We start from the raw sequence: 12,174 nt of genomic DNA on the forward strand, positions 1-12,174 counted from the left end.
CCAGGATGATCTTCTGCCGGTCCTCGTTCGTGATGATGATGTCCAGTCACAGTTGGCTCTCGGTTCTGGGGATGACAGCGTTTACGGCAACCTTCCCCATGGATGGCTGGATGGCTCTGGCCAGGCGATCTTGGATGGCATTGTGTCGCAGCTGCCAAGCTCTCGAATGGGGCTTGCAGCTACACAGGACGTGGGGTAGCATTTCGTTGGCGTAGCTGCTCTTCCTGCATCGCTTGTCCCGATTCCCATGGCGGACAGTTCTGTTCAGTGGGATGCAGTTGAACTGGGCCCTGTGGATGAACCTCCAGTCAGCAAATCGGGTGAAACTGCCCCCAGGAAGAAATGGTTGCTGGCGTCCCACTTGCACTTCGAACGCCTTGCCCTGGTCCAGCTTCCGTTTCAGGTTTTCCACCTATTGGCAGCGGATGTCATCCTTCAGGGTCCTCTCCAGCATGGTTCTAGCTCTCAGAGTGATGATAGTGTGATCTCTATTCTTCACCTGTGGCACCAGGACTCCCAGCCAATATGCTTCTCCAGTTGTCACTTAGCATTGCGGGCACGAGTCCAGAGCGAAGCAAAGTCTCCCCTGTCTCTTCCAAATTCACCTTCCAGCGAGCCACTCAGGTAGGTGGCGACATCTTGGTTGGAGGGGGTCCTGGCGATTCACTTCTTGATGGCATCCTGCAGAGTGCTGTCCGCGATGTTCCTCACCGTGGCATCAGGGCACATCAGAAGGAGGAAGGCATGAGTGATCACAGCAACTTCGCACAGATCACCCATTTGAGGAATGTTGGTGCCGCTCTGCCTGTGCAACATGTTTTATTTTATTTTGTCTGGTAATTTACTTTGTTCTGTCTGTTATTACTTGGAACCACTTAAATCCTACTTTTTGTAGTTAATAAAATCACTCTTTACTTATTAATTAACCCAGAATATGTATTAATACCTGGCGGGTGGAGGCAAACAGCTGTGCATATCTCTCTATCAGTGTTATAAAGGGCAAACAATTTATGAGTTTACCCTTTATAAACTTTATACAGGGTAAAACGGATTTATTTGGGGTTTGGACCCCATTGAGAGCTGGGCATCTGAGTGTTGGAGACAGGAACACTTCTTAAGCTGTTTTCAGTTAAGCCTGCAGCTTTTGGGGGACATTGTTCAGATCTGGGTCTGGGTTTTTAGCAGGCTAGCGTGTCTGGCTCAAGCAGGCAAGGTTCTGGGGTCCCAAGTTGGCACAGAAGACAGCTAAGAGGTAGTCCCAGCATATCAGTTTGCAGTTCCTAAGGGGTTTTCTGTGATCCAACCCATCACAGAAGTGGTCTGAGGTCTTTATGCGTGGCACCAGTACTCCCAGCTCCTGGTGCTCACTTGATTTTAGCCACATAGGCTGACACCTCCACACCCCCACCAACCCCCTCAATTTGATGTGAATATATTGGTGTGGATACCAAAAGTAATCTACATTTTTGGTTCCTGGAAGGCTGTAGTGGTACTCATGATATACAGGAGGCTTGATCTTGGTCTTGGTCAATCTCTAGTAGCATAGAAAAACCCCTTCAAGCCCAACAACAGTTGAGAGAATTGTTCTGTAGATTGAATTCCTAATAATCTTAACCCAGACTTCTGTTAGATTACAGAAAGCCCAATGTTTTAAAAAAATAGGCACTTAAGTTATGCCTGCTCAGAGAGAAAAAATAGCTACTTGAGTATGCACTTACCTATTTTTTAATGCAAATATCCATCATGAACATGCAAATATATATATTGTAATTATAAATATATAATTGTGGCTTTTTGCAAGCATAGTCCAGATTATTATTTCTTTATTTACACACCCAAAAGTGTGAATAGGTGTTTCAACTTTGGAGAACTCCATACTTTTTAAAATTGCCAAACTGTGGGTGAGCTTCCACTGCAACTGACTGAGATATACATTGTAGTCTATAGGAATAGGGTTATTTACCTTTAAATAGTTTGTGAGTCCTATTTTATGAGTGGTGCTCAAGGCACTGTGTATTTTAGAAGAGTGCAGAGACTAGTCAGAGCAGCACTATGTAAATAGGTAGGCCTTGCATGTTTGTGTATAGTTAGTAAATATTGGTATTTGGAACCCAGCTGTGCCTGCATGGTTTCTTCATGTTCTTGTTGCTGGGTAAAAAGCACAAGACACAACCTTCTGATTCATGGCTTGTGTTCCTAAAATCTCATATCTTAGGGCTTCAGTTGGTCTCCTGTAGGTGTTGGGAAGGGAATTGTGTATTCTGGAGGTTTTTTTGTCTTCTGCCTCTGAAGTATCAGTGATGCTTATGGTTGGACACTGGACAGGGTGGAGTGGTGCTCTGAGGTGCTAGTAGGATGACTAGATGTCCCGATTTTATAGGGAGAGTCCCGATTTGTGGGTCTTTTTCTCATATAGGCTCCCCCGTCCCAATTTTTTACATTTGCTGTCTGGTCACCCCAGGTAGTAGTGAGAATTCTCTTTCTCAGATGCTTGGCTGGTGAGTCTTGCTCACATGCTTGGGGTCTAACTGATCACCATATTTAGTTGAGATGGAATTTTCCCCAAAACCAGCTGGACAGAGACATGGGGGGTTTTTTCACTTTCCGCTGCAGCATGAGGTGCTGATCACTTGCTAGGATCATCAAAGTATATCTCACTAAATTAATTCCCTGATGTTGCAGAGGCCTCAGGCATTGGTGCATCTTGGCTTCTCTTGTTCTCTGCCTGTGGCACATAATAGTCTAGTTTCCTGTAGGCCAGCATTTCCCAAACTGTGTTCCACGGAACACTGGTGTTCCACACAATGTGAATAGGTGTTCCGTGAATATCATGGTGTAAAGAAAACGCGGCACGCAAGCATGTTGACGTCTACCCCTTTCGGGCACGTTTCAGCTAGTGACATAGTACCCCTTCTGCTCGAGGCTGCGCGAACTGCAGCGATATGCACACACCATTCTCTTTACGCCATGTTGAATATAACATATTCACTCAACACGTTCAAACCGGTGGGTCTTTACCGTGTGTGCAATAAGCACAACTAAACTAGCTTCACTTGAAACAATATAAATATTTGTGACAAACAAAATTTGACAAAAATCAGTATTTCTAAATATTGTTACTAAACCTAATCACCATGGATTTGTGGCTTAAAGAAGGAACTTTGAAAGGAAAAGCAAGTTCTTCTGGTACTCCAACTGTGGCCGAAATAAACGAGCAAAATATTGTGACACTTCAAAGTGAGGATGAACAATTGCAGTCTTTTGTTGCTGAAAAATCTGTTAGTACTAGTGCGTTATCCAAGGTGAAAGAATTTCCACCGAAGTATATCAAAAAAACAAGAAGAAGCAGGTGTTAAAAGACCAAAACGAAAGTATGATGAAAGTTATTTGTCTTTCGGTTTTACGTGTGTTGGAAATAAAGATGTTCCTGATGCGCAGTGCATCATGTGCAACAAAATACTAGAAAATAGTTCATTGGCTCCTGCTAAACTTCATAGCCATTTGGAAACCAAGCATGCTGAATACAAAGACAAAGATATAAGTTTTTTCAAGAGGGAGCGTGACTCACTTGGAAATTGTAAACTTTCAATGATTAAAATTGCTAAAACAGAAAACGAAAGTGCAACAGAGGCATCTTATCTAGTAAGTTACCATATAGCGCTTGCCGGAGAAGCTCACAGTATTGGAGAAATGCTTATCAAGCCTTGTGCGAAAGATATTGTAATGTGCATGTTGAGCGAGCAGTCTGGTAAAAAAAATTGATGCTGTACAGTTGTCAAATAATACTGTTGCATGCCGTATTAAAGATCTTGCCGATGACATAGAAAAAGAGCTAGTTTGCCAACTGAAAATTTGCCACGAGTATTCATTGCAGCTAGATGAGTCCACTGACATTTCAGGACTTACTGTGCTACTATACATATAGATATAGATTTAATAATATTATTGAAGAGGACCTGCTCTTATGTGAATCTCTGCAAAGCTACACGACTGGAGAAGAAATATTCAACTGCATCAACAATTTGATCAGAAAGCATGAAATTAGTTGGGGAAAATGTATTGATGTATGTACTGATGGTGCTCGGGCAATGATTGGGAAGATTAAGGGAGCTGTAACACGAATCGTTAAGTGTGGCACCAGAAAGCACTAAGAGCCATTGTGTTCTACACAGACAAGCACTTGCAGTTAAAAAAATACCAGCATATCTGAAAATTGTGTTCGATGAAGCAGTACAAATTATCAATTTTGTCAAATCTCGACCACTTCAATCCAGGTTATTTAAAATTTTGTGCAAGGAAATGGGTAGTCAGCACAAAACACTTCTTTTACATATGGAAGTGAGGTGGCTATCCAGAGGAAAAGTGCTTGTGAGGCTTTTTGAGTTTCGTAGTGAACTACTGGTATTCTTCACTTCAGATAATTCAGGACGAAAATTTAATGACTGTCTGACAAATTCCTTATGGCTAATGAGACTTGCGTATCTTGCAGATATTTTTGCAAAATTAAATGAAATTAATCTGTTGCTGCAAGGTAAGATTGTGACCATTTTTACTACAATGGATAAAATTTCGTCATTAAAAAAGAAACTGGAATTCTGGGCATCTTCTGTAGAACAGAATAACTTCGACTGCTTCCCTACACTACATGAATTTCTGACTGAAATAAATTCTACAGTCCATGAAGAAGTTTCCAGCACCATTTTACAGCACTTATGTGACTTGCAGGCCTCTTTATTAGAATATTTTCCGACAACTACTGATGATAATGCTTGGGTTCAAAATCCGTTTGTAATTACAGCCAAACCAGTAGGCTTTACTGCACACGATTATGAAAGCCTAATTGACTTAATTTCTGATTCTGTTTGGAAACAAAAGTTTAAGGATCTTCTGCTGAATAATTTTTGGAGCAGCCTAATAGAAGAGTACCCTAATGTGGCTAAACGTGCAGTTTGAGTGCTCCTTCCTTTTGCTACAACTTATTTGTGTGAGATGGGATTTTCATATTATACTGCAACAAAAATCAAATATAGGAATAGACTTGATGCTGCGCCTCACATGAGGATTCAACTTTCCAGCATTATTCCTAATATTAAGCAAATTTGTGATAGAAAAATGCAGAAACACCAATCCCATTAAATCGAAATTTGTATTTCTGTTTATAAAAATAGATTTTCATAGTAAAAATCTAATTTGTCTGGTGTTTGTGTATATATAAAAACAGTTTTTTAAAAGTAGAACACTGTTTTAAATTTTGACTCTTGCACTTGATTTTTGTACATTTTATATGCACTTTCCAGTTAGAAATTGTTAGTTCAAGTTATTTTAAACTTGTATTTTTGCTTGGTTTTATAAATAAAATATATTTGAGCATAAATAATGCAATTTTTTATTTGAAAACCAAACGACTACAAAATAATATTATAAGTGTTCCATAATAGGCTAAAAGTGTTCCATGGCCAAAAAAGTTTGGGAAACACTGCTGTAGGCTGTAATATTTTGGTCTAATTCTGGTTGTTGGGCTTGGTACAGGGGTGATTAGGTGGTGGTTATTGGCCTGTGATACACAGGAGGTCAGAATAGATGATTTGATGGTCCTTCTGGCCTTAAACTTTGACTCTAACTTATTTATTCTATGTACAAGCTGAGCGTCAGTCTTCAGGGATGTCATAAATTCTTGTACACACATCAAAAGCACAAGTTTTAAATTTTGATCTTATAAAATAAAATCCACTGACAAGTGAAGTTATACAAATGAAACTTAAAACGAATAGGCTCAGATTCATAAAATTAACTCCAGTAAATACAAGCTGACCTGATTTATAAATATCAATATATTATGGTATAGTAATATCAAGTTACCAAGCAATTAACACTAGAATTACTGTGTAAATGGAAAAGGAGTACTTGTGGCACCTTAGAGACTAACCAATTTATTTGAGCATAAGCTTTTGTGAGCTACAGCTCACTTCATCGGATGCATACAAAATTAACTCCAACCCTAACATGGATTCTGGCAGAAGCAGTCCTCCAACCTTCCACCCAAGGGGAGTTCTTGGGATTAAGATGACCGATGGATTGTAGTTTCCTCAGGAAGTCAGTGGTGTCCTGAAGGTAGCTGGGAGTGCTGGTAGCATAGGGCCTGAGGAGGGAGTCTACATAGCCAGACAATCCTGCTGTCAGGGTGCCAATGCCTGAGCACGGCTGTTACTCTGAAACCTGTGTAAATGGGTAACTTGTGCTGTGTTTCAAAACATCTCTGTGAAAAATGTCTTTGCTAAGCACTACTTTCCAAATGTGCTTATGATAACATACTTTGTAGATCTTTAGAAGAAAATCAGACAAGTGCAAAGTGTTTAACAAACACTAATTAAGCTTCATAACATCTCTCTGAAGTATCAGGAGCATTTTGCAGACACATGTATTGAGGTATAGAGATGATGATGCTAACATTGTCAAAAGTGTACATTAAATTTGGGTGACTGAACTTTTAGGTGCTCTGCTTAAGATGCCTGGCATCTGACTTGCAGAGGTGCAGAGTCGTGAAACTCTTATTGAAGTGGATAAGAGTTGTGAATTTTTCCCATCTTATAACAAGAGCCTAGGTGTCTCAAAATGGGCATGCTAGGTTAGTGGACACTTTTGAAAGTTTTGGCACAAGTGATTTGCTCAAGGTCAGACAGTGGCAGATCTGGGAATTGAGCCCAGGAGTCCTTATTCCCATCCCAGTCCCCTGTTCTAACTTCTTTTCCCCCCCGGTTCCTAGAAATACCATTCTGCCATATAACTGTAACTATCATAATTACAAAGTACTTCACTTTATCATCACCACCTTGTTTCTTGATAAATGTTGGCCATATGTCTCCCTTGCTGCACACTGGGAACTCCCAAAGATGTCAATGGGAGCTCTACGTATGGATCAAAAGCAGTCTGTGACTTTATATGCCACCATAGTTCAGTAGTCTTTCTCTCATACATCCCGATTTGAAAGACTTAATTCCTTATCCATGTTGAAAGAAAACAGCATCCAGCTGGTCAGTGCAAAAGCCTAAGGGCCAAATCATGGCCTTGCTAGTGCAGCAGCAAAAAGGTATAAGGGGGTACAAGGCTCTCACATAGACTCATATCATGGGCAGCAAGAGGAGAAGGAAGCTCCTGCTTCTCCTCCTCCTCACAGGTGGTTGGCAGGGGTCGGGAACAGGGAAGAACCTTGATAACATGTTCAGCAGCATAACTGTGCAATACATCAGAGAGCATAGGTTGCTCCAGGTATAGATAGAGCACATTTTACTCCCTCTTTGGAATAGTGGGCAAGCAAGTCCCTGACTCTCAGTCTTATTCCCGAGCTGACTGGGGACAGCACAGCAATGCACTGCTCCTTAAGCTGATTTTCAGAAGTGCCAAGTACTCCACAATTCCCATTGAGGAAAAGCAGGCCACTAATTTAGGTGCTTAAATATGGATTTAGGATCCTTGCTTTAGGCTCCTATTTGGAAAATCTTAGCCACAAACATTAAAACAACTCTTTCTAATAAGTTAAATTAAATTAATCTCTTTTCTATATTCTAGTAATAGGGTTCAAACTAAAGTAGTTTAGTGTTTGTGGTTGAAAATGGAATGTGTAATTTCTATTATAATTTGCATGCCATCCCATTTTCAGCATCTTATTATTAATAATCACAATCATCATAATGTTTATTAAAGTGCCTAAAGATCAGACAAGAACAGGGCCCTGTACATATACAGTAGTAGTAGAAAGTCCCTGTGTAACAGCTTACAATCTAAATAATTCTATTGCAAATTTTGATGGCACTATAAAATAGTGGCTGATAATTGTGAAGTCATGATAACATTTTATCAAAATAATTGATACAATTAAAAAAGCTACATTATTGTACTTTAGCAATAAGAACTTTGCTGTTTAATAGTTATATAAATTATTACATGTTTAGCATAAAAGTGTGATTTTTTTATAGTGCTTTCATCCTGAATTTATTGCAAAGCATTCTCAGATAAATCATTTCAGGGCTGGGACGGCACAGGCAACAAATTGAGTAACCAGTAGGTACTGCTCAGAATCACCATGCTTATCTATCTTATATTTACATTGCACCTTTAATCTTAGAGGATCCTAAAGCACTTTACAAATATATAAAACTGGGCCTGATTTTCCACCCTGTCGAAATAAGTGGAACCACACCTGTGAAAAACTGTTATAAATATGATGGAGAATGAGACCAACAAACTCTAAAGTGTGGGATCATTCTACCTCGTCACATGTAGGGTGAATCAAAGCCGCTGTTTGAAATTGCACAGAACCCCATGGTATTAAAGTGTCCCTATAGATCCATGTCATTTGGATTAAGTCCAGACACATCTAATTGACCTTTCTGAGATAGCTCCCTCAACAGGAACTAAAAGTTTTCTCATTCCTGATCAATCAACCTTGCTGAGTGCTTGCTACTACTTCTGACAGTGTGTGGCTCCTATGCGCTTCAGCTCTAGGTGACTTTCCCGTTAAGCAAAAATAAAAGGATGCCAAGCATGTGTTCCTGTCTCTCAGGCTCTATCACTATCTGACCTGCTTTGGGTGGCTAATGCCCCCAGTATTGCTCTGGACATAACATCCTAGACCCAAAGCTAACGTAGGTTCTTTTACCTTCTCCCAGAATTGTTCTGTTTCTGAGTGATGATTCCAGCACTCATTATGATTTCCATTTGTTTTTCCAGCAGCGGCTATCAGTGCTCACACTTGCAGATTTGTTCACTGTGCGATCACACAGTGTCTACACTGTTAGAAAAGAAGCAAAAGTTAAGTAACAGTTTGTTAGGAAATCATTGTGCAGCATATAAAGCACCCTTCACAAGGATCTGTAAAATTCCCCACAATTTTCATAATTTGTTTTCAGTGTCTGGTAATAAAGGTATAATTTAGTAATGTTGTCACAGTATGATAACATATGTTAAGAGAGCTATATCATCTATTTAAAAGAGAAGCTCCAAACATCATGTCTAATAAAGTCCAGACAGGCTACAGCTTTGTATAAGAAATTGGGCATAGAAAATGTATTCCTCCCCTGTAGAACCTACAAACTCATGAAGCTATTTAAGATAAGGATTTTCTTGTAGAGTGTAATATGAATTCTACTGTTAAAGATGGTTATATAAGAATGCCCTCAGTATAGAAAGAAAGAATATATAAACTAGTTGTTCACATTTGGGTCATAGCAATAGGGTTAAACTAACTCATGGTTCAGAAACCAGCAGAAGTTTAAAATACTGGAAGTTCTGCCTGAAAGAGCTATTTGTAACTAGCTTCTTCTGCATTTGTGATGGTTTGTCCTATTCCTTACACATGGAAAATAAACCAAATAGAACCAAAAACCCAGAGGGTACAAATTCAAGACAGCAAATTTAGAGGTGTTTATTTACAGGTATAAGTATGTGTGGGAAGGAGAGCACGGCATCCGTATTGGTAGTTGTGAAAACAGGTATTGCAGTATTTAGCCATTTAGATGTTGATTCAGCAAAGCTCTTAAGCACATGCTTAATTTCAGTGGTACTTAAGCATGTGTTTAAGTGCTTTGCTGAATCTGGTTTCTTGGTTTAACACTGAATTTTAACACCCCTGAATTGAAACTGCATCTTGTAGAAGGAAATGTGTGTCTTATTTCGCTGTAGTAGTTTTATTAATAGATCATTTTAGCACTGACTACTTATTTTTAAATGCCTTATTCTACAGCGCTTCGGGGACTCATTCTGCTTCCATTGGAGTCAATAGCATTGACAGCTAGTGGGAGCAGGAATTAGATCCTCCATCCAAGTTTGTAATAGAACTCAAGCCGTGTGCGCCTCTTTGACTTTAACAATCATTTTCAAGTAGCTTACTAAAGTTGCTAAGCACTCACAAATATTGCACTACAGCTAAAGAGTAAATGTTCCATATGGTGCATGGGGAAATTAGGTGCAGAGCTCCAATTTTCAATAATATAATTGGGTTTTTATCTAATTCCTGTACATTCCTAGAAATGTATTCCTAGCTGTAAGAAAATCCTGTCCCCAATGTGCTAATAATCAAAGTGTTTCAGTGCCAGAGACATACGCCTTCAGCTGTATTGGCTTACAAAGCAAATGACATCCGCTGGCTATTTATGATAATTACAGTTCTGAATTGCCGATGGCTACACTGAAGTAGATATTTTAGGCTCTGACTTGTATTTATGGATGCCTATCTTGGGTAATATCAAAACCCTGTCCTGTTTAGCATCTCTAATATGTATGATATTAAGCCTGCCTCTTTTGATCTGCAAGTCTAACTGCACTGCGACTGGCAATTTTTAAATTAAGATTGGATATTTTTCTAAAGGATGTGATCTAGTTCAAATAGGAATTAATTTAGAAAAGTTGTATGGCCTATGTTATACAGGAGGTCAGACTAGATGATCACAATGGCTCCTTCTGGCCTTATACACTCTGAATCCATGAAATTGGCTCACTCCGTTGGCATATTTGGAATACTAATATTTTTTGTCAAGCCTCTTCTGAGTGTGAAAGAAACATGCTAAATCCTGACTATTCTGGTTGCCATTCTAGATGAGTGTTTATTCTACTCTTCTCCTGGACTTCACTGTTATACAGTGCTGCATAAATATTTTGAAATAATTCTTACCCAACCTAAAAAAGTTTTTAAAATGTGAATTTCTTGTCTTTTCTTGGTGAAACTTTCTGCCATTACATAAATATACTCAAGTCCATTGATGCTACTGATAGTTATGCTGAAGCAGCTGAGGGTAGAATTTGGGACTTGGAAACTACAATTTTCATTTTTGTTACAGTTAAAAAAAAATCAAGCTGTTTCACTGGCTCATTGATAATCCAACACCGTATCACATGTAAATCCCACTTTGGTACTTACCTTGGAACTTGTTTCTCCATTTGTGTGTTCCAGGAGCATCATTAAAGGGATTGTTTCCAACTTGCAAAAGGAAAGAGAGGATTCACATTAACATGTGCCAATCCTGGAAAGCTCTCTGACACTAACTGTAGAGTGCTCTGGGCATAACTAAGAAGCTGAATTGGGATTTTATTGAGGAAATGGTCATTTAGAATGAAAAGAAGCTTGAATTAGTGATAGTGGTATATCAAAGGGTTTTTTTCGCAGTGGAAATCAACAGATGCTTATCTGAATTACCATAACTTCTTAAGATTGAAAGAGTAGGCTGTAAATATTATACAGGGTTTCTTGCAAGATTTCTACGAATTCCTGTTTCTGGTGAGTCAAAAAAGAGTAGCCAAGTTCTGATTCAGAACCTGAATAGGCAGTCATGAAAACTGAAACAATGAGTTTGAAAGGATTAACCAAAGTGTTTTGCATTTCAGAAAGGGTTCTGGATGAAAGTTTGGGTCGGCTTTTATTTTACTCCTACAAGTGCACCCAACTCATTGCAGCTAAGGAAGGGTGGGTTATGGGTAAGGTGGCCCTAGTCCACCTTTCAGTTCCCCCAATCATTGGAACACTTAATGCCTAAGGGCTCCTCTTAGTTACACAAACTAGAGCAGTTCTTTCTGCTACCCTGCTATGCCCACTCCATACCTCCTACATCTGATGGGGGGCACAACTGAGGGTCTAGCCTAGTGTGTGTACATTTTGTTCAGAGCAGAGTGGGGACTACCCCTGCTTCCAATAGAAAATATAAATTGAATATGTAAGAAAATAAGAAAAATACATGATATAACTGTGACAGATATTATGGACACATGGAATATTCAAAGACTATTGTATCAACTTTATAAATGTAGGAATTGTATTCTGGCTCCTTGGGGAGTTACAGAGGTTTCCTGCAGGATTAAGGTCACTACAAATCCCTCAGCAGCTAACAAGTCTGGAGGAGCCTCTCCCCACCCATTGAGGGTGAAATTGGATAGACTAGTTTGCACTGATTTAAGAAGCTAAAAGTGACCACCCTGACATAAAGGGACTTAGGTGTTGCAATGCTGTGCATCACAATGCCTAACTTTTAGGTGCCTAGAAAATCACAGGAACAAGCATGGGATCCACAAAGCCTGAGATAGGTGCCTAGGCTCCTCTACAATGAATGGGGAGAGATAGGTGCTAAGAACACAATCCACTAAAGCCAACATACCAAATGGGAAACCACTTTAACTAATCAGTGGGAA

The 12,174-nt window shown here is 39.5% G+C and overlaps 1 protein-coding gene across 1 annotated transcript; it reads left to right on the top strand.

Moving 5' to 3' along the window:
- The first annotated feature begins 3,134 nt into the window (after positions 1–3,134).
- Positions 3,135–5,136, top strand: LOC141987954 (zinc finger BED domain-containing protein 5-like). Its single transcript, XM_074953785.1, is given in 5 exon segments — positions 3,135–3,322; positions 3,360–3,750; positions 3,752–3,921; positions 3,923–4,129; positions 4,131–5,136. Coding segments are annotated over 5 exon segments (1,962 nt in total).
- The last annotated feature ends 7,038 nt before the right edge of the window (positions 5,137–12,174 follow it).

This window comes from Natator depressus, chromosome 5, assembly GCF_965152275.1.
Source record: "Natator depressus isolate rNatDep1 chromosome 5, rNatDep2.hap1, whole genome shotgun sequence".
Lineage (NCBI taxonomy): Eukaryota > Metazoa > Chordata > Testudines > Cheloniidae > Natator > Natator depressus.